We start from the raw sequence: 23,072 nt of genomic DNA, 5'->3' as shown, positions 1-23,072 counted from the left end.
TGAAAATATTTTTTAGTGGTTAACTTCAGTAAAATACAACTATTTACAACAATGACTTTGCCTAACAAGTCAAACAGCACCAGCATGTGCTTTTGAATGGTAATGCAGCTGCTCTCCCCCATTGATTGTATAATTTTAAAAGCTCCACAATTTCCTAAATACAAATATTTTGCGACTGATGGAGTGAATCCAATTAAAGCAACAAGGCCTACTCCCTCATCAGTGTTCAGTAATAATCGGTTATTAAGTGACATTTATTTGTAGAGATTATTTACTGATGAATCAAATCAGTAAAGTGAAACGCAAAAAGTCAAATTTATTCATTAAAAATTCTAATAAAATCATTGATTGAAATTTCAAAGACACAATAAGAGTATTACATTATTACAGTAATTAAATCATGTCTTTAAAATGTCCTTTAATTTATTACGTTATCGATTAAATCGATTTAAGAGATAACTAACGAGATAATGAATTATAATCAAGTACTATAAAACTCTAACAATTACCTTTACACACTTCCAAATACACACGAGGAAGTGTGGAACTGTATCTTATATACTGTGACGGCCTGTGAGGCGTCCGTGTCCCATATGGTCTAGCGGTTAGGATTCCTGGTTTTCACCCAGGCGGCCCGGGTTCGACTCCCGGTATGGGAACTACTCTTTTCGACTAACCCGTCGCGAAGCACTAATAAAACCGGTTTATGCTGTATATGTAGCACGTTGACACAAGCAACGGTAGTCAGCTGATTAAACAAGGCCACATGGACCGATGTTGGGAGTGGTTAAGGTTCCACTATTACCCTCTTATAGCCCGGATGTCAGTTATTTTCGGTTGAGAGACCATTCTGTTTAAATGCATTTTGTCCAATTAAGACACCTATTTAAAAACACCTGAGACCCAAACCTGTACATTTGAGTTTATATTCAACTTTAAATAAAAATATTAAGATAATTATTTATGGGTACATGTTCAAAAACAATGATTCTGATTATTTTTTCTTTAAGGTTGTAATCTTGCTAGGTATGTAATGCCAAACTCCCAGAGTTGCATATATGACCTTATTATCAATGCAAGCTTGATGTCTGCTTGACTGTAGCCTAAATTATGCTGACATCTATAAATATGTTTTCTGAAAGTGACTTTTTATTTTCACAACATTATGTCCGTCTTCTTTCTGTCATAATCAGTAGCAGCTTTGCTCTCAGCTACAACCTCAGGCTGATCAGTGCTGCAACTTTGAAGAATTGTTAAGATTTGTCATGCTGTATGTGCAAAAATGTGACTCAAATAACTAGATACCAGAATGGCTTCAAGCAAGTATTTACTTTTAAAAATTTAATATTGATTCGATTCCTCTTTGAGGAAAATGACACAAAACATGACACACGTAATCTGTATAATACTTCTGACATTTTGTACAACAAAAACTAGAGTCATCTAAAGTATTTATTAATAGAAACTTAAAAAAAAAAATGTTTTATGAGATTTTCAAGTTAATTATATTTTAAAAAAGAAAAGAAAAAAAAAGGCAAACAAACAGTTTCGGCTGCAAAAGGGATTGCTTACAATCCAGCAACATGCAATATTTACAAAGTGCCAGACTAGCAGAAAGAAATGTCATCCATGATTCAACACTTGCACACAACAAAACAGCTAGAAATGTAAATACAATAACAGTTGCACTACTTTAAAGTTCACGTGGAACAGTACATTTTGCATAATCTCCCTGCTGATACCGAGGACTGGTTGGTGTGATCAGTGCTTAGAGCCTGCAGACGACACCGACCCCCCACAGCTCAATGGAAGAATGCGAGTGCACTGAGCGCCTCCGTCTCCATCTCTGTCGGTCTCTGAGCCACAGCCTGCGAGAGAAACTCCTCCAGGAAGTTCTCGGCGTTGGGCGCGCTCATCTGCGGCAATGCGGCGACGGCCCCGCAGTCCAGCCGGTCGACTCCTTCCTGCCCGCTGGCGAGCATCTCGAGGAAGCCGGTGCTGTCTGGCGAAAGGTTGCTGGCTGTCGTCGCCGGGGAGAGCAGGTCCGACAGGAAGTCGTCGCAGGTGGAGCCGTCGTAGGTGCTGGAGGTGACGGTGTTGGGTGAGCCCAGGTGAGTGCTGTCCGGTCGGAGGCTGGTGCCCTGTGAATGGCCCAACATTTCATTCAGCTTCGCCAGCTTCTTCTTTTTTGCCTTCAGCTTCTTGATCAGCTTGTACCTGAGGGCTTCCGTGTCACTGAGGCCCGGGGGGAGCTTCGTCGGCAGCCGCGTTGCTCCAGGCATAGGAGGCGATGTACCAGACACCACTGTAGTGTACATTTGGGATTTCTGGAGGTCACGCGTTATGTGTTGAAGCGGTTTGGATATGCTGTTGAGAAGTGCGGGAGACGGGTGCGGACTTTGCGTGGTTGAGCCCTTCCCAGTGAAACCACCATACATTTCCGCGGCTTTCAACGGGATACCTTCACTCTCCTCTGTCCTGAGCTGAGGTTTGGGGAGGAATCCTCCAGGAGTCTGCGGTCTTCTCACAGGGTTGGGCGTAGAGTGAGCGGGAGCAGTGGGCTTCACGCGCGGGACCGAGGTGGGTGTGTGGATGGGGGCGAGTTCAGCCAACGACCTGGGAACTTGTGGGTGTCTGCTGAGCAGGAAGGACCAGCGGGCGCTCTCAGTCGGGAATGTGGTACTTGTCGGACTAGTGGACGGGGGTGAGGTACGAGTAGAAGACACTGAGGACGCTTGCTGTGTGTCTTCAACAGGCGGTGTGTCATCCGGAGGAGCAGACGTGGTCTCAAGTTCGCTACAGACTTCTTCGGAGGGCTCCGTAGACGCAGGTGGTGAAATGTGTGGCGCTGCTTTTGTCGAGGCTGCCTTTGTTGAGGCTGCCTTTGGCGAGGCTGCTTTTGGCGAGGCTGCTTTTGGCGAGGCTGCTTTTGGCGAGGCTGCCTTAGTCGGGACTGCCTTTGGCGAGGCTGCCTTTTTAACCTTTCGTCTTCCAACTGCTCTGCCTCTGCCAACTCCTCTTCCTCTACCTCTCCCTCTACCCCTCCCTCGTCCTCGTCCTCTCCTGTCTCCAGGCACATATGCAGGATCGCTAGACAAGCCGTCCGCAGATTCCGATGAAGCGGAGGGGACGAGCTCAGCATCAGGACCGTGAGACATTTCACCTCCCGTGAGAGCGGAGGAGCTATCCGGCGTGGGGTCGAGCATCTCTTTCCCGGTGGGAGCGCTCACGTCCTCGGTTTGCTCCTTGTCATTTAAAGGCTGCATCTCTGAATCCACTTTTATTTCCACAAGCGTGAGTGTAATGATGTCATTGTGAGAAAGGCCCTCGAAGGCGTCGAGCAGCGTCGTGGAACCTATCGACGCATCGACCGCTGTGACGGTTGTGTCCATGACACTGCCGCCGTCTTCAGATGCCGAGAGTGCACAGACAATGTCGGTGTCATTGTGACACCTCAGAAGAGACTGATCGGGAGTGCGAGCCAACGCTTCGTCTTTGTCACCTAGACTGGTGTCCATTACATTTTTACACGGAGGAGATCCGGCAAACGTGCTGGAGGGAGAACAGGCACAGGGCTCTTTATCCTCCTCCCCCTCCCAGAAGACGACGTGCATCTCCGTAGCAGGAACCGGGAGCTTTTGGTGCGTCTTACAGTGTGGATGCTTCAAGTCGTCATATTCCTGCCAGAATCCTGCGGAACAGGTACGACAGCACATGGTTAGAGCGACATTCGGTACGAAAAATGTGGACAGAATAATCAAATATTGGTTAACTTAACACATAACACATAATATGCAAATGCCAACGAAAGAAGCCTTAAATGGCTGCAGTCATCTGCAGGATAATATTGCATGAACTGTCCAGCAGAATGTGCTGTTGGCAAACAGACACCAATGTAGAGGAATAAAAATATCATGTGACTCAACTAGAAGCTGAAGTGTCTGTGGTTTGTCAACAAGAGCAAAACAGCTAAAAGATGAATACACCGAAGCAAAAACACAAGTTCCGCTTCAGTTCACTTATCCATGTAAAATACTGTGATATATAGCATCATTTTAAGGCTTAAAATGGTCCCAACCAGTGGAAACAGATGATAAAACTATAACAGAATACTCACCATCGGAATTACAAATCCAGGTGGAAAAGTGCTTAAGTTGCTGGTTGTACTGTATGACAGTGGTGACGGAGTAGCGTCTCTGCTTGAAGGTGAAGGTGTAGATGTTGACATCGCTGTCAGGAAGCCCCTCTACAAAGTGCAGTGCAAACACTGGAGGTACACTAAACAAAACACAAAGCAGAAGCCTGATTAAATGGAAGGAAGGACTAAATAATATGCCCGATGTGAAACGGTTAAACTCAATATGTAATTATGGACATTGCGGTATTCGATTTATCTTTAAATTTCAGACTACGTCAAGTGAGTAATAATTAATTGGTAAATGAATTCTCCTTGGCAATCATTTACAGCCACTTTAATACAAAGTGCTTTAACTGAACACCTGAAGGCAGACAATTCAAGGGAATTAGCTAGTGCTGTAGGGACATTTGTAAATCGTAGATTTCTGCTGGACTTGGTAATAAATGCTTGTACTTTTACACACATATGCCCACGCTCACGAGCACACACACAAACACACACTACCTACCTCTCCAGCATCATAGTCCTCCTCTGATTCTTCTGACAGCACACATTGCATGGGGCCAAGTGGACTGCATCAAGTGGGCACCAATCAGGCAACACTTTTGTGAAGGTGGGGAGAGTCTTCATCACCCTGAAAAGAGTGTGGAATACATTTAGGATTAATACAGTCTCACAAAGAGGAGCATGTCTTTGAAAATCTTTCCACGTCGACACTGAATATTACTTGTAGTATCTAGGATATCCACATAAGGACCCCCGTTTGATCTTGTATCATCTATTGATTTAGTAATAACACTTCATACAGTGGTCTGATGAGCATTTATTCACTTGATGTGGTGAAGTGTTCTACCGTACATATCACTGTCCATTGACAACATCGGCCACCTAGTTTACACAAACCTCTACCATGTTTACCAAAATTGCTTTATTTTTGAGATCCTCTGTTTGTTTACGTTTTGTCCATATAATTCGGTTCGTAAAAAAATCACGTCATTAAAATCCTCCTTCTAGCTAGAATTAGAGTTCAGTTCTTGTAAGAAACTATTTTTAACATTCGGCTAAACGGTTCTCTTGACTCTGTCGTGATTGACAGCTCTGAGGGCGGAACCAAAGTATAGAGGAGGTCAAAGATTGGCTGAACATTACACCTTGGGCTTGTGTGAATTACAGGCTCGTACTGATACGGCAACAGGTGCACCATCAATTAATGGTTTTCAACTTCTCCTAGTACATCTTCCTCATATTCATACTGGGACAGGTTGTGAACTTGCTCTCTGACCAGTATCTTCATCATCATCATCATCACGCTTGTTTAGCTCACTGCTTCCTGTTTACAAAGTCCAATTGGAGAACTTTTGTGTGTTGAGCGGAGAGAGTGTGCTTGTTATTGAGGTCGGTGCCGAAATGAGATTCTCGTGAACTTGATATTACCGGCTAGCTCCACACAGGCCAGGTCTGTTAACTGGAAGCAGCCGGACAACAAGCGCACCCAGAACCTGCTACTAGCTTCAGGCGCAGATGTGATTTGATATCAATGCGCAAATTTCAATGGCTTTTATTCGAGTCATTTCAGATAAGAATCAACAATGAAGTGATAATATTATCAAAACATGACCGCAGACTTTACTGGAGCTTTTTTCTCCTTCAAACCTGTCGCTAATAATCTAAATTTAATGAACTGGGAGTTCTAAGCCAGTCACTGTTTACAGTCACTTGACTGATGAGCTGAAGTGAAGTGCAAAGATATTAAAGAAGACACGTATGTATGTATTAACTCTGAAATCATGAGCGTATTCCAGTCCTGCTTGATGTGGAAAGTGTCCCGAGATAACTTCTGTTGTGATATGACACTATAAACAAAATGGAATTGAAAGACACCAATTCAAAGACTGGCCTTCAATGATTAATTTATCATACATAACATATATTCCCTTCCCCAAACAAAACTAAGGCAGAGTGGGCCCTCATCCAATTGCTATGGTGAACCATGTATAAGTTACCAGCATGATGACTTCCAACACAATTCATTTCTCTGTGTTTTCAATCTCTGAAGAAAGTTTCAAAAAGACAAAACACACACCAGTGAATCAACTTTAACACGCATTCCGCCCCCTACCTTTCTTTCGTAGCAGTTTTGCATTTACTGCACTTGAACTCCCAGTGAAAGGTCGACTGGAAGAGAGGCTCCGCCCAAGAGTCCATCTTCAGCAGAAGCGGCATGGCGAACACCGGCGTTTCCCTCTGACCTGAAAAGCACAAACGTGCAGCAGTTAGTTCACCATCAAAGGTCCGAGTGCTGACAGAAGCTGCCGTTACACTTTCCACCTCCACCTCATTTTCACGTCCAGCTGAAAAGCTAAAAAAAAAAGCCCTTTCAGCCCCTTTACATCACATCTGTGTGGTATTGTGCACACATTTAACAATATAGGCCGGGAAAAAAAACAAAAATTAAATATATTTCCTCAGATTCTTATACCAAAATCCATGCTTTTCTTTATCCTGGAAAACAAAATATGATGCATGCTTACATCAGTTAGTTCCAAACGATTTCAACCAATAACATCCATCCATCAACCAATCTGCAACTTCTGCAATGCAGAGCCAGAGAAGGCTGAAAGTGAATCTTTTGAACGATCAAATCAAATTTATCCCAACGTTATGTCCAATCCACCTCTACTCTTTCAAGCAGAAAAACATCACGGCTCGACTTTGAATAATTCAATTTGTGGATGAGATATGAGGTGAATTTTAGAGATCACTTCCACAAGCTAAATGAATAGTGTCTCTTCTACCTCTAACTGTGTCTGCATTGTTTCCCCCGTCAATAGCCTCACCCATCCCTTTGGATTTTCAGTATGCTGACAGTCAGTAAGCAAGTTTTCCCACTTTTATTGAAAGCAAACAAAATCCAAGGTTTGCGTATCCCCACCCGTCTCTTTCGGTTATCAGGTGATAATGGTTGCTTTGAAATGTCGAGATTAATTCTTGCCTTGGAATCTAAAGCGGGTTTGTGCCAAGTACCTAAAGCACAAAACTTCAAGGTGGAAAAAAACAAAACATTTAAGGTAATTAAGCACTTTAGCGTTTTTTTAAATCAAAGACGGAGCCTTTCACATTGTGTATAAAGTATGAGATGATTAGAAAGTGTTTCTCACAGATTTGTGAGACTATAGTCGGTGGACCTCAGACCCTCGAAAAGTTAAGTGCATGAAAAAGACCTAAGAGCTCAGATCTATGAAGAACGTTGTGCTCTTGTAAGAAACTTGTGCTTTATGCGAGTGTGCATTTCTAAATAGTTTTCTTCACGTATCATCATCTTGATATCAACACTCAGATCTGAGGGCTATTGCACAAAAGTAGAATCCAGAGCCCTCATTTATCAACAGTGTGCACGCCCAGTTCTGTGGGTAATGTAAATGTAATGGTTGCGTACGATCATTCCTACGCAAAGTGTGGAAGTTATCAACTTGTACTTGTACTTAGAAAAGTACGGAAATACAAGCACAGCTCTGACCATGCTTACTCACAGCATCCTGTGGTAGAATAGGAGAACTGCCAATAGAAAGCAATGCGTTCTCAACATCAGTTCAGTTCAGTTCAGTTCAGTTTACTTTATTAATACCCGTAGGTAGATTTGTTGTGCAGTAGCAGGACAGGGCTTCACACAAACATTGATGACAGGACAAACAGGAGACGGGTTAACACACAGCATGAAACAGACACGGGTACCTCCGATGTTCACTGAGCAGGATTAAAGGCAGATAAGATGCAACAAAAGTCGCATCGGCATATGTTCCCTATTTTTTTGATTAATAATTACTCACTTAGTATTTTTGTGTAGTTAGAAACCGACATGAAGCCTAATTGGTGTCAAATTATAAAATACACCTGTGTATTTGAAAATGTAACATGGCTCATCTTGCATAACTGGAAGATTTAGTAAATGAAGCGCTCCGCAGCGCGTTTTCAGAGCGTTTTTTCAGAGAGAACCGAGCAGCTTCTGAGTAGGGACCACTTCCCCAAACAGACTAGATTTATGCCGTGATTTAGAACCGATGTTGGGTCCAGAAGACGAAATGAACGAAAGCCCTTCCTGTTCACATCCAAGACTGGTCCACCCTGGGTTTTTGGCCACCGGCACGTTCCAGCTCGATCTATAAGTGAACTGAACAACAGCACCTCAATTTCTGTTGTGGAAAAGTTTCTATCTTGCTCTGCATTATGCCGGTGAGGGGAAAAAGGAATTTTCACGTGGTCCTTAAACGGATGTTTTGTTACCATATATAGTTATTTGGGGGCGTTTCTCAATGCAAACGACCGTTGCAAATAAGTGAAGCCAGGTGCAACTAATCCTGGGAAGTGCACACATGCGGCTTCCTCAAATAGGCCCTGAGATCGATCAGATTCACCCATACAGATCCCAAAGTCACCATGACACGACAGCGCGTGCGGTGTACATCTCACAACCCGAGCACAAGCGTTTGATGGAGGCATATGAGGAGGTCAAGCACCTCCTAAAAAAGAAAGGTGACAATGACGATCACAAGTGGAATTTAATAAAAATGTATGAATATAGGCTGAATTAATGTAAAATAATGGACAGTGTTTAAATAATGACAGAAGGCTACTCCACTGGATGGCGATATGTAATGAGCAGTGGGATAACTGTGATGAACACATTGGTTTCACCACTAAGTGACTGATGTACGGGATAAGATTGATAGATCCTGGATCTTAGCCTGGTCTGGAGCAGGCTAGCCCAACAAGATAAATCTCCATGGCGACTTATGTCATAACATAGCGACAAGATTTCATGAAAATCACCCCCCTAATTGGTAGTGCAGGTCAATGGAGACACACACTTACAAAGAGTCCAAAACCAATACCGGTAGTTTCATTTCACAACTTGGCCGAGTTTGTTTTGAGTGACTGAGCTTACCCAGTTTGCATTGCAGCTTGGGCTGCAGCAGTTTGAAGACCGACATCCTGAGACTCTGTAGGTCTGCATTGGCCTTCTGTAGCACATGAGTAGGCACCCTCACAACACCATCTAAACAGCAACAACACATGATATCAAAACAAAAAAAATTATTCAACAGTTGATTGGCTCAAAATGCTTTTTAGTGAACAGGGTTTGCAATCTTTCCTGCCAGCACCATATTTACAGCCAGAATATTTGAACTTGTCGGGATTCGTTCACGCAGATCAAAACAGGTGACACATTTCCTCAATTAACTGTTGTTGCATTTGGCAATGCAGACCGTTTCAGTTTAATGTGCCCAGATTTTGATGTATCCACCTCTCAAACATTTGCCTCCATCCCAATACAACGGAGCAACTGCCATATTATTTCAATGGTCAATGTTTTGTTTCAGCAAAAACACCTCCATCATATTGAGGTAACAGAAGTAGTATCAGGGATCTTAAAACCTGGACAACTGAAACAACAATTTGCTGCACTATAGGCACAGAAAATGTATGTGCTTCAGCTCTTTAAGTGACAGCACTTTTAAGATTTGTGTATTTTATTTAAGATATTAAATGACTAACTTTGTGTTGATTGTACCACACAGACTGTTGAAACTACATTACACTCACAGACATACTGTAGAGAATATTAAACGTACCTCTGCCAGTCTGTTGATGTACTTGCATGGCAGCACAAACGTCTTCATATTCTTTCATCAGCTGCCAGACAGATGACCGATGAGGCTCATCTTTAGGTTTGTACTTCCTCAAGCTCTTGCAGGCCACCAAAGCAACTAGCAGTGAATCCAGCCAACACAGGTTGTCGCTGTTCCTCCAGAAAAGCCGTTTCGGAACAGATACAAGCTCCTCCAAATGCGTCGCCGCGGCAGAGGACAAACCCTCCGTTTCCGACATAATGCCTCCTACGTCCTTACATGCGAAGACGTCTGCAGCCAGTAATTTCTGTTCTGTCCTTGCCGTGTGCTCATTGTGCGGAGGAGATGGAGTATTGATTGCAGTTGAATAAATGGCCTCGCTTGTGAAAAAGGACTGATTGGAGTTCAGACTGCAGCATCCGTTCAGCACTTCAGGAGGGCTTTTCTCTTGTCCGAAGTCATCCTCTGCCTCTGACGTACCAGGAGCACTGCGGTGAAGACAGGGCAGATGATCACCGCCGTCAACAGTCAACAAGGCTTCTGATGAGCACTGCAGGGGTCCAGCTGGTCGCGTGCACGAAGGAGAGGCAAAGCCATTTGTACAAGCAGAAGTCTCTGGTCCCTCATCCAGAACATCATCCTCAGGTTCCCCGTTTCCATTTACTCTTCCATCGTCCGTCTTGGGTGTTGCATATCGGCCATTACAGACGGGGTTTACAGCACCGTGCTCCACGTGGCTGATAAGTGTGTCCGTAATACTCTGTGGACCAAGACTGTCAAGTTCGCTTGATCGGAGGCGTTTGTGTACAGGTGTAATGAACTCTTCCTCTTCCAGTGCCATGGCATTTTTTCTCTTGCTCCCAACAGTGGGCTCCACAGGATCCAAACTAGCCAAAACATCCTCCAACGACCGGCTGACCAGGGGGAAGAGACACTGTTTGGGAATGGATAAAGAAAGGTTAACAGGGCAGCTCGCAAAAAAAAACATGGCTCTCCAGCTGGATATTTGTGTGTGTGTGTGTGTGTGTGTGTCAGCAGTACTGGGAATTACCTGTGGGTTTGTGCAGAGGGTGACTGACTCTTGGAGGTTTATGCGGTAAGAGCGCAGAGCATAGGTCAAGCCCTTTGAACTACACCAGGGACAACATTCCAGAGAAGCAGCTCTTTCCTGAACCTTTATAAAAAATAAATAAATAAAAAATAAAAAAAGAACATTAATATCACAGAAGTTTGATGCTATTAAAGATCACAGACCTCCACAAAAAGGTCGAGTTTCTTCACTACTTCATATTTAAATCCAAGTTCAAAAACAATTTTAATGAACATGCAAAGCTGGACAAAACTTGCATCTAATTTTCTCCATTTATGCTGATTAGATTTCAGCTTGCATAAATTATCTCTTTACAGCCAGCAGTATTATAATATTCTTCAAATCACATTTGAATACCGCTTGTACACACACATTACAGTAATAAGAAGAATATTAGCAATGTTTGACTTGATTTACGTGGCAGAATTTCTGCTCAGTGTGAAGTGAAATTTGATCCAATATCAGTAGTTGTGAGTGGGTTGTCCATTTTCTTTGAAAAAGTTCAAACTTTTACCAAAAAAGCATTACATATAGTACACAGCTGCTTATATAACACTGATTCCACACATAATATGCTTCAATTTGACCAAATACTTTCGCCTTTTACTACCAAAGATTTCCATTTGTTTTTCTTCTTATGTTTGATTTGGATTGGTACTGCCCAGTCACAGTATTTTTCAAATACAATTCAGCTTTGCGCAAGTGACAACTGTTAGAGGAAAACATGAGCTCTACTGACTTTTCCCAAATACCCCACCAGTGGTGAGGCCAAAGCCCCCAAACCAGTGTCTTCGCCAGTCATTGGCAAACCCCTGCTGCGCTTCTGGTCCACGGCTGTCCAGTACCATTCAAAAAATATTACCATGTCACTGCAACCTGGCTCACCTCCGACGGAGCTGGGGAGAACAATACAGCAACACATAGGGCAATGTTACGTAGTGCCTACAAGTGATGAACGTTCATGGAAATTCACTCCACTTTACAGGACCATAAGATGACATTTGTAAACTAAGATTATTTTGTAACCAGGGATAACTTCCACCGTGAGTTATTTTAAAGGCAACCTTGCAAACCAATGTATTGCTTTATTGCAATATTGAATTTACAGGATGTTGCATCCATGTAATGCAGTGCTTTACTCTGTTACTTCTGTTATATTGGTGTATGTTAATTTATATGTATGAATCTCTAAATGAAAAAATAATAAAATGATTATGGTACAACATTGTATCTATAATGTCAGTCCCTTCTACACGTTTGTGCAGTTTTGGTCAACATGTATAAACTATTTATTATTATAAGGTTTGTATTTATATAAATAATATCGGAGAAAATAAGTCCAGGATCCAGGCAGTTCCTTGCCCCTCTAACTTACACAAAACTAACCTAAGGACAGATGTTTGTGGGCACACTTGGGACCACCAGGCCAGCTACAGTACACTCTGCCACCGATGCTGAAGCACAGGAGTAATGTTATATGCATTCAACTATTACAGCAGCACACACACAATTTGTGACGTACGACAGCATTTCAACAGCAAAACGTACAGCTGACAACACTGAGTGAAGATGCACCGCCACCAGCATATACACTCAACGTAAACGTCATCTGTGGAGGAAATGACGTATCGCCTAATTCGTTAGCGATCTAATGCATTAACGGTACTGCGATGGAGTATGGGTTTTATTTCAACAGTAATTTTGACACGTTTGAAAACGATCAACTAGTCAAACTTACTGTTGAGATAAAGTCCATTAACAAGACTACATCCACGAACAAAACTCTGTGCCTCTGCACCTGGCGGATAGCATGCTAACATGTTAGCCTAAAGCCGGGTATTCATTTCAGCCACTACAGTCTCAGTCTCTGTTTTCTTGAATAAAAATGTATACGCACCAATGCCAAATTTAAATTAAAGTTGATATCGCGATGGTGACAGGCGAAATCCATCCATGCAGAGCAGTGTTTTTTGTATAAATCTCTGCCCGCGAAGTGCGTCCATGTGCACCCTTCTGCCAGTTCGTGTTAGAAACGTTCTACTTCCGCTCGCCGGCGGCTGTGCAGCATCCTTTGTCTTCCCCCTCCGACGGACTAGAGTTCCGCTGGTCCCCCACTTGGTCGTTCATGTGAAATGCAGCAGCCTGTGCTCAAATTATTGTTCGTGATGGTAAGGCGCTGCCAGCACTGAAACGGAGACTGATAACTGGTGCGAGTACATGAACAAGGACGTGATAAAAGATACGCTGCATTTAATTAAGTTATTACATTATTGCTTTATAGCAGCAGGTCTAGGAAGGCTGGCTGTTATTCTTAAAATGCATCATTTTACAACGGAAATTTAAACATTAGAACATTTTTAAGAAGGATATACTGCTTGTCTAAAGATACGTTAACGTAAACACGTTAATTTTCTATTCTAATGGTCTATATATATTCTAAACATTATTATTATTATTATTATTATTATTATTATTATTAATAATAATAATAATTATTATTATTAGTATTATTATATTTGTAATAGTAGTAGTAGTATAATCAAAATTGAAAATGAGTGGCTAAATGTTCTCATTATTAATTTATTTATTTGAGAGACAGTAGGGTGGAGCTGGTTAGGTGGGGGTGGGATGGGGGTTACATATGTCCCTCATTCTGGTTCTACAATACAGCCTAACTCTCACACCTCCTGCTCTTGTTCCCCCTACCCACATCCAGAGACGTGCACACACGTCTCCCTCCACCCAATCCCGCCTCTCACATGTACCCTCCTCCCTTAAGCCCCTCCTGTATTTTCTGCTCTCCTGTCCTCTATTTTCCTCTTGATGACAAAATGAATTTGCATATCTTTCCCAGGGAGTGCTCATTAGAATGCATAAACCGGCCACCTCCTAGCCTCATGAGCACGCTATAGCTTTCTGCCGTGGCATCTCCTGATGCAAAATGAGACACAGTCAGGCAGCATCACAGTCAGACATGTGGCTCGAGTCTGGGTTGTGATTGGCATTTGGAATCAGTTCACCCTTCCCATTCTTAATTCAAGGATAAGAATAAACTCTGTGTGTCAGCCATTTTTCTTTGTTTCTCTATTAGCTGCTAAGCAGACGCATATTATATACCAATTTACTGATTAAATGCATATAGAAACAATTAATCTTTTCTTAAGCATATATGGTAATATCACCTTCAGTAGGCATATGATTATATTTAAGAAATCATAATAAACATGACCATTTACCCCCCCCATTTAAACACAAAGACAGTCAGATAGTTGCATTTCATCCACTCTCGACAAAATAAGCAAGTCATCTTGAGAAGAACCCTTTAACAGTTTGAAATCATCTTCCTGAATTTTTTAGCAGGTTAGCCTGCTCAATGGATGCCGTTTTCTATTCTCTTTACAGGTGACCATAGACTGCATAAAGCTCAGGTCACTAGGTCACAAACATCAGTATTCTAACTGCTGGAAATGTGAATCGAAACAATAAAATACATACGCACAGTTCTTATATAATATGTAAATTATGATTAGTAATGTTCAACTATAGTGCACAGCAAGTGTCTTATGGGTCAGGAGATTACAAATCAGTTAATCAAAAAAAAACCACTTAAATACATTAAGCTAATCTTTGTCTGATGTTGGCATTAGAGCAAGGTCACAGGGTCGTCCATTACACTAGGCTTTTTTGTAAAGCATGAATGTGTACAGCAAATGTCATAACTATGTATCCTGTTGTTGATCAGAAAAACAAACAAATACACCATCACATGACATCTTGACAGAGCTTTGGGCCTAATTGTTCTAAAACAGTGCAACAAGATGTGGTTTTAGAGTGTTGTTGAATTTGTATTAGATAGATATATAACCTCATTGGATAAAATATAATATATATATTTTGTATTATAATCTGAATTAAATGATCAAAACAAAGAGGATATTGTTAGTGTTGAATATAACTAATCTGCTCCAATGCATTTTCATTTAATTAAAAAAAAAATCCATACACAGCTTGAAAAACCCTGATATCTGTTCTTATAATGTGGCTGGCAACAGTGAGTCGTTTAAAATGAATGGATTCGCACCGTTTGTAATTTGGGGCTTTTAACTAATTAATTGCACAGAACAATGGATCTGGGGTTCAGATTGAAAATCCCACTGCTACTAGGCTGTCCCAAGGACCTGTTATATCTATGGAACCTGCAATTAGCAAGTTTGAATATATTACTGTAAGACAACATGCCTGCGATCAATAGCAGTAGAAAAAATGAGACCCAATAGACCTGAATTATTGCCAAAATCCTTCCTTCTAACTATAAACTACAATATCCACTAACTGTGGCTTAAACTGTACAGTAGCCCTTTGATCTCCATAGGCCTGTGCTTTAATTGGGGATGAGCACTCTATTATCTTTTAATCAGCTACCATGTTAAGCCTATACAAATAAAGCCAAAGCATATTAAATGCTGAAAAAGAACAAAAAATTATCAATATCGATGCACATCAACCTATATTTAATGCAATATATGATTCAATGCCTGTTGATATATACCTACATCCACCTATTAGTGCAGCTCATAAGCAAATGTGCTTGACTACAGCACTGCTAAAATACATTAGTAGTTATACTTGTCCGAAAGACTATAACAATGCGTGGTGTATTTGTTTTCTCAATAACATACTGAATATCAAAGGCACGGTTTAATTAAAAGGTAAACAATTACCTGAATTGTCAGTGCGTTTTTCATTCCAGCCCAGAGCCAAATCCTTAAAAAAATGTGCGTAACCATTAGCTGCGAGGTGAGCAAACGCGTCTGTCGTGTTTAAAACGAGAACACGCGACGTTCACTTTTATGACAAATTTTTCAAAGTCACAATTTGCAAATAAGCTCAAGTGCATTGATGGGAACGCACGATGGAGCTTGGTGATGAGGAAGCAGGACAGCCCGTCCGACACAGTCGCACAACATGTCACAGCCACCTCGTCCGCCGTCTATAAGCGCTCCACGTTTTCTCATTCATTTAACTTGCCTACTGTACACTGAGCTCAACGTAGTGAATTCAATACTATGGCAAACACACTACACTACTACCAGCTCCGGCATGCTGGGACGGCAATGTTTTTGTATCCACGCGCCAGAGAAAACTTCGGTGACGTTTCACAAAAGGGAGCCAATGGGAGCTCGTCTTCTATTAGGACAATGAAAAGCCTCCGTCCAATCGGGGGAGCGCCAGACTGAGCGCTGGCCAATGGCGTGCGAGCCCCGTCGAGAGTAATGTTAGCGAGCTGAAGACTGAAGACACTGCGTATCGCCTGTGTTCCCTCACACACAGCCATTGCAGAGCATTGAGATCCAGCGATAGTCCCTTTGGTAAGTATCACACACGAAAATTTGAAGTGCTCGTAACGGCGAAAATGACGATAACATTTGTAAATGTCGTACTTATGTGTTTGCTGTGATCGAATACGAACCATCTAGCTGCTTTCAAATTATTTTATCGCGGAGAAACGTCAAAAAAATAACCGTAAAAAATAACCGGCGCTGAACAGGTAACGTTACTTTACCCTGCCTGGGAGTGTGGACCAGACGCTCCGTTAGGTGGAGAAAAAAAGAATAAATTAATATTAACATTCACCTTAAATCGACGAAAATCGTTGATTTTGTTGAAATCGAATAATTTTGTATAATGTCGTTGTGTCGTTTCTTACAAAGCGAAGTGGAGTCAAATGGTGGATACCGTGTAAAAAAAAAAAAAAAAAATCACGGTTAGCGACAATGGTAGAAGACTCGCCGTTTGCTAGCCATTGCAGTGCATTGCGAAGATGAACGCCTGTCATGCGAGGAAGGGGGAAGCGTGCGGGTTTTATGTTTTTCTTAACCGAACATGAAAAAAATATAAAAACACGAGAAAAAGAGAGACCACATCGAAGTGGACGCGGTCGTGTGCTTGTTTGCTGCAATTCAGCCCGAGAAAACTGCGAAAAAAATGTTACCCCTGCGATCTGCGCTTTACTGTAATGGCTGACTGTATTCGCATAGGAGGCGAAGCAGCGAGGCTAGTGACAGAGGCGCAGTTCGCTTCAACTTTTTCCAACCGTGTTTTCTCGCGAAACAAACCCGCAACTATGACATGTAACGACGGCAAAATAAAGTTCCATCTGTCGTCTTTCCAACGACGCCGTTGCGGTATTTTTGCGACGCTCGCGAGGGGCTTTAATCGCAGTTTGAAGCGAAGCGGTCGCCGCGGTCGCTCTGCCCTCTATTGCGTGCAGTGCAATGGCTGTGCGCTGACACAAAGAGAAGGAGCCATATTCTCCATGTTAGTGGATGAAGACGAGCGGCCATTAGGAGCTCATAGAAACCCAGCGGTAGCGCAGCCCGCTCATAGACACAGCACAGACCCAATGTATTACTATACAAACCGGCTAGTGCAATAGGAATCAATCGGGGGAAATATTTTGTCAAGATCGCCGGCTTTCCGGCCGTTTTTGTCGCGTTGCAAAGCGAACTGCAGGGCGGGAGGAGACATTTGAGGGGGACTTTCTTTCATGAAGAAGGCATTCTCACAAAATGGAAGAAGAAATATTGCCGTCGTTGTTGACCTCCTTTTCCTCAACGAAAGCCTATGCGCCATTACTACTTCGGTCGACACAGCTTAACGGGACTTACAGTAGCATTTCAACGGGGAAAATTTAGCAGTTTAAAAAAAAAAAACATCAGCAAATTTCCAGGAATTATTTACAGAATAAGAGAAAACGAAGACCTTTATAAGAGAAGATTGTCAAGTCACATTTAGTCGCAGTTTGAAGTGTTATGTTGTCAATAAATACGCCTTAATGTGCAATTTGTGTCTTTTTGTGTCAAAGTTATTTGTTTGATGAAACATGAACATGAATGAAGCGGGGACTTTCCAGAAGGCCTTTTTTGTTATTGCAGATGAGATTTTTTATTATTTTGTGTTTTTTTTTTTTTCAAATTTTTTTTCTTCAAAAACACGAGTCATTTTGTTCTATAGTCCCACAGAGGGCTCAGGTTTATGTCATGCAGTCTTACTTGAGGGGAACTTTTGCAGTTTCATACGAAAGTGATCCAGACCGGAAAGCTACATAGCTGCACTGGAAAAATCATGTTTATGGGCGTTTATGTGATGTATTTATTTATTTTTATTTCTTTAATTCTTGAATATGTAGCGACGTGTTTAGACAGTTTTAATCCAACAAAAATGTGAGTTGGCCACTTACTTTAATTTAAAGGCCACTGCTCAGATGACATAAATAAAGTAATTCTGATCGCGTCTGTGCTGAGCGGAGCGTTTTAACGCGCGTCCTAACTTGGTGACAGTGGGCGGGTCACCCAAGTAGCCTACTTCTATCACTGCTAGTGTCACTGGAGAGAAATCAAATACTTGTCCATTGTGTACTATTAAACATGGTAGGTGGATATATATATATATATATATATATATATATATATATATATATATATATATATAGTTTATCTTCAGAATTATTATTTTAAAATAGAATATAACATATTTTCAGATTAAATAAAACACTTTTTTTTTTTTTTTTTTTTTAGATTTTAGGATAAGGAATTTGGGCAATTTATCACAACATCCCAGCCAGTTGTCCACCTGTTCCTCTCTGCAAATGAAACCTACCAATACGTAACAATAATAATATTTTTAAACACCCATATGGCTAATCTCAACATTTTCTTTTTAGATACTGCGCCAAGATGGTGAGAGAGGTGGGAAAGCCGAGGGGCAAGATGTCCTCCTATGCATATTTTGTGCAGACCTGTCGGGAGGAGCACAAGAAGAAACACCCCGAAGCTTCTGTGAACTTTTCCGAGTTCTCCAAGAAGTGCTCTGAGCGATGGAAGGTAACCTTGAGGGATGATGGTGTTTTAATAGATTCAATGCTCGTTTCTCAAATTCAGAATACCATTTTTAAGGACTCATTGGTGGGCATCAATATTATTCAGGTGCAGGATGCTGTTGAATAATTTTACCTGTAAAGAATGTTGCAACATGCAATCAGTGAGGTGCATCTCTGTTTTCAGACAATGTCTCAAAAGGAGAAGGGCAAATTTGAGGATCTGGCCAGGACGGACAAGGCCCGCTATGAGAGGGAGATGATGAGCTACATCCCACCAAGGGGAAGCAAGAAGAAGAAGTTCAAGGACCCTAATGCCCCCAAGAGACCCCCGTAAGTACTGCAAGTCAACAAGTAGTGATTTTTATAGCCTATTGAAAAAAGTCAACAAAACCAATCTGACTCATGAGAGACAATCATAAAGACAATACCAAGCATTTAATACTGTATGAATGGCAAGCTCATTATTTCTCTTTATTTTGCAGATCCGCTTTCTTCATCTTTTGCGGAGAGTTTCGCCCGAAGGTGAAGGGTGAGACTCCTGGTCTGTCCATTGGAGATGTTGCCAAGAGGCTGGGTGAGATGTGGAATGGCACCGCATCAGAGGACAAGCAGCCCTTTGAGAAGAAGGCTGCTAAACTGAAGGAGAAGTACGAGAAGGTAAATATGCGACCAGATACTTCACGATGACTTGCGTCGGGCTGCTCTCACCAGTGAGTTTTAATCACAAATGGCCGCGTGGGTTTCTGCATTACTTCAATACCTTTTTTTCATTCGCCCAACGCAGGATGTCGCCGCATATCGCGCTAAGACCAAACCAGGCGCCGCCAGCGCGGTAGCACCGCCAAAGGCCCCGCCCAAGGTAGAGAAGAAAGTAGCTGACGACGATGACGACGACGATGATGACGACGATGAGGATGATTACGATGATGATGATGAGTAGATGAGTGACATATTTGTCATTTTCTTGTTTATAAAGCATTTAACCCCCTTGTACACACTTCACTTACTGAAAGAAAATACGTTAGTATCCAAGGGGTAGGACAAAAAAAAAAAACAACAAAAAAGGCTGTGTATATCGGTTGTTTTTATGCTGTACAGTTTTGTTTTCTCCTTTTTGTATAGTTGACACTACACAAGTATCGTGTCTGTATCTTTCTGCCAGTCTTATTTTTTCCGGTGATAGTTCTTAGACCACTATCCTACCTGGTACAGTGTAAAGGGGTGGGCTTACAGTATTTACCCTAGCAAGAGGTGCACAGCACATAAAAAAAAAAACAAGTTAGATCTGAGTGTTTCTTCCTTTTTTCCTGTGTTTTTATTTCAAATGAAATGTTGTCAAAATCGACGTATCACAATTGTTTGACTGATCTTTATGTACCACTGTAATGGCAAGAATAATAAAAAAAAAACGGCTTGTTTATTGTTGAAATTTCAATTGCTTCTGATGTCAATAAACTTTTTTTTTTTTAATAAATGTTGTGTTTTGTTTGTGTTCGGGAGGGGGGGGTCTTAAAAAGTAGTGCTTTTTATCCTGCAGCTATTTTAATAAGAATGGACTGGTTTTAAGTGAACAATAATACACAAGGCAGACGTATAATAAGCCAGTTAAAGAAGAGTCCCGCACTGGAATGTCAATGCTGACAAAATGAATGCAAACAGTTGCAACATAATTGATGATGATTCATATAATACAAGAGCATACGAGTCGCGACGGATTATTTTCTTCAGTAAACGATTAAGACCAAAGGTGAGTCTTCTGTGTTTACTTGTATTGCTGTCTCTACTAGAATTAAGAGGAGGAAACATCTAAAGACCGAGCATAAACTGTTTAAGTATGACTCATCACTAAGGCTGTGTGTATGTGTGTGGATGTATGCAAACATTACTGAAGCCTTGGCCCGGTGGAGGCACACTGAAAGTTAAGGCATGATTGCTCCGCATGTCTACATGCATCACTGACTGTTGCTGTTTTATTTAGATACAGCTGCTTCATCTCTCACGTACTCCTATTTGGGGTAAAAAAAAAAAAAAAAAGACCATTTATATAAGAAGGATTATGTGCTTTGAAAAACCCAGTGACATAAGAATATGGCTGATGTGTACAAACCACTGCATTCTAAGCCTAAAAAGGGACACGTTCACATAGTGTACATTGTGGTGTCAACAACACGGCTTCCCCCACGGGAGAGGGTTTATTCAGACCGGGGTTACCAACTGTCAGAGCTTGAACGCCACAGACGTGTCTCCGATCGGTGGTGTGAAACACAAGGATGTATCTCCTCCCGTGCTGCATATCTGCTCAGTCTGAGCACTAACGTCGGCCTTGGCCCTCTGATTGAGCCTCGCTATCATGTAGGCTAGAGGACAGGCAGGAGCAGGGCAGCAGCTGAAACTCTGCAATGCTCTGATAATAAAAAAAAAGAAAGAAAAACAGCCAGTCCCTGAAGGTGACATAGCCTCTTGCTATCCGGGATCTTCACAATAATGATGATGTTCTCTTTTCCTGTTGAATTTGAATCCAGTGAATGACATGTGCTGAACCCCCTCCCCCCCAACCTTGAGTCATATCACATGTGTGTTGTCCTGGAAAACTGAAAAGCTGTGGAAAGCTAACTGGAGGCAAACGTATACAATTACCAAACATGTGACAGCTGCAAGCTGCTGTCACTGCTGATTATTGTCCCCCCCCCCCCCCCCCCCCTGTTCCTGAGTGCATTATACAGCATGGCCCGCCTACAGTCACAAGTGATCAAGGGGAAGCTGTTATAATGATGAATGTTTACACTCACATCCACCGAGTTGGCCTAACAGATTGCCCCGTTTCTCATAGTAGAAGATCATGCTGCAAAAAAAGGGGACACTGTGCTGAAACAGTTGTTGGGCTGCACTCAGCTGTTGATCAGTGTGTGTGTGTGTGTGTGTGTGTGTGTGTGTGTGTGTGTGTGTGTGTGTGTGTGTGCCTGTGCATGCCTGAAGTGCGCATACAGTATAGCAGGTTTAGCTACACATGCCAGCCCCAAAGCCAGCCAGACACACTGGGTATTCTAGCTCATGTTAATCCCGGCCACCTGGTGTCCACTGTAAACAGCGCGTTCAATCGGTGGTCTCCGGTGACACCTAGTGGTCGCATTCTGCAACTGCACCCAGACTGGGGATAAAATCCATCAGAGGCGTTTCCAAGTCGTAGCCAATGTTGAGTCCGCGTTTTCATTGGAATACTAGGTGAATACTTAGTATATATAATTAGTAACCTCTGTTATTTTAAGTTACATTTAGATTTTTAACAAGTAATAATCTGGTTTTGAATATGCTGTTGAACTTTTTTCATGTTCCCTGAATATCGACTTGGTTTTCCTTCAAATGTTTGCTATAATGCTCCTCCTTGTTACATCTCTCAACCAATTAATTTCTATATCTATCATATATTTATGTTAATTTCCTTTTGTTCTACATTAGAGGAAATTCCTATGGAGTTTATTCTTCTGCATTCTGCAGGTTTTTAGTGATCTCTGGTTATTCGTGCTTCCCTTCAACGGGTCCATTAACAGAAACCCTGCCAGTCGTGTTTCATTAAGTCTTCCTTAAATGCATTTAAAGGCTTCCTGTAATCTGTGTCACACCAGTTTGCATGCATTAATATCAGCTTTGAGAATCCTTCTGAGGAACAGCAAAGACTGGCAGGTGGTGACTTATCATTTATAAGTAATCCACCCACCAGTTCTGTATGTAGCGTTTGTAAATGTTATCTGTTTGTTTTCATTCTACTTGGTTTTATAATCTTTATCATTTACCTTATCACACATTTCAACTTTTATCCTTAAATTAACCAATGTCGGGTCCTGCTGTTCTATATACGCAACTTGCGGTTCTATTTTTGGCTTTTTACAGTTTTTACATTCCATCAGATGGTCGATGACGCTGCCTTCACCTTGCATTTGATGTCAGTGTCATTAGTTGGTCCTATTTACAGAAAACTTCATCTCCCTCTAGTTCAACATCAACATCTTTATTTACATTAAACCGAGTCTCAAAAATCCTAATAACATTGAATCTGCACAAATGTGGAAAATACTAAGTGTATCAAGTTAAATGCTGTACAATCTTAACATAAAAACGTAAACATCCACTTACTCACCTGCCAACCAATCTTCTGAACACCTCCTCCTGATTGATGATTTCCCCCAGCTTTGACCTCTGACCTGTCCCTGGGTTAAAGCAAATGAAAATTTAGCATTACATTATATTATTATACCTTTTGTGTTGTGCTTTTGTGATCCGGTCTCTTGCTTTTGTTGTAAACATCAGGCAGTCATGCAAAAGATTTGTAGCTCATTTCAT

At 41.7% G+C, this 23,072-nt stretch overlaps 2 protein-coding genes across 3 annotated transcripts; one reads left to right on the top strand and one right to left on the bottom strand.

Annotated features, from left to right (window-relative positions):
* Positions 1-1,310: 1,310 nt before the first annotated feature.
* Positions 1,311-12,896, bottom strand: uspl1 (ubiquitin specific peptidase like 1). 2 transcript variants are annotated; one of them, XM_084028944.1, is made up of 10 exons: positions 12,753-12,894; positions 12,242-12,309; positions 11,595-11,751; positions 10,817-10,939; positions 9,769-10,699; positions 9,081-9,191; positions 6,258-6,387; positions 4,647-4,772; positions 4,118-4,278; positions 1,311-3,691 (listed from the first exon to the last, which is right to left on the bottom strand). In XM_084028944.1, exons 3-10 carry the CDS (start codon positions 11,718-11,720, stop codon positions 1,803-1,805), a joined length of 3,597 nt encoding a protein of 1,198 aa, XP_083885070.1. In that variant the 5' UTR covers positions 11,721-11,751; positions 12,242-12,309; positions 12,753-12,894; the 3' UTR covers positions 1,311-1,802. The 2 variants fall into 2 exon arrangements, with proteins under 2 accessions (XP_083885070.1, XP_083885069.1); XM_084028943.1 differs by lacking the exon at positions 12,242-12,309 and having other exon boundaries at positions 12,753-12,896.
* A 3,181-nt stretch (positions 12,897-16,077) lies between these two features.
* Positions 16,078-20,200, top strand: hmgb1a (high mobility group box 1a). The gene is made up of 5 exons (XM_084029521.1): positions 16,078-16,224; positions 18,579-18,738; positions 18,919-19,064; positions 19,217-19,391; positions 19,519-20,200. Exons 2-5 carry the CDS (start codon positions 18,592-18,594, stop codon positions 19,672-19,674), a joined length of 624 nt encoding a protein of 207 aa, XP_083885647.1. The 5' UTR covers positions 16,078-16,224; positions 18,579-18,591; the 3' UTR covers positions 19,675-20,200.
* Positions 20,201-23,072: the final 2,872 nt, after the last annotated feature.

Source organism: Eutrigla gurnardus (genome assembly GCF_963514095.1).
Source record: "Eutrigla gurnardus genome assembly, chromosome: 15".
In the NCBI taxonomy this organism is placed as follows: Eukaryota; Metazoa; Chordata; class Actinopteri; order Perciformes; family Triglidae; genus Eutrigla; species Eutrigla gurnardus.
This window is presented reverse-complemented; position numbering and strand designations above follow the sequence as displayed.

Excerpts from the sequence above, each read along its gene's own strand:
- uspl1 (XM_084028943.1), bottom strand. The coding sequence starts at position 11,720 with ATGGTAATATTTTTTGAATGGTACTGGACAGCCGTGGACCAGAAGCGC. Across the intron at positions 10,700-10,816 it reads CCCTCTGCACAAACCCACAG|TGTCTCTTCCCCCTGGTCAG; the intron begins GTAATTCCCAGT and ends ATTCCCAAACAG. Across the intron at positions 6,388-9,080 it reads CAAGCTGCAATGCAAACTGG|GTCAGAGGGAAACGCCGGTG; the intron begins GTAAGCTCAGTC and ends TGTGCTTTTCAG.
- hmgb1a (XM_084029521.1), top strand. The coding sequence starts at position 18,592 with ATGGTGAGAGAGGTGGGAAAGCCGAGGGGCAAGATGTCCTCCTATGCA. Across the intron at positions 18,739-18,918 it reads AGTGCTCTGAGCGATGGAAG|ACAATGTCTCAAAAGGAGAA; the intron begins GTAACCTTGAGG and ends CTCTGTTTTCAG. Across the intron at positions 19,392-19,518 it reads TGAAGGAGAAGTACGAGAAG|GATGTCGCCGCATATCGCGC; the intron begins GTAAATATGCGA and ends CGCCCAACGCAG.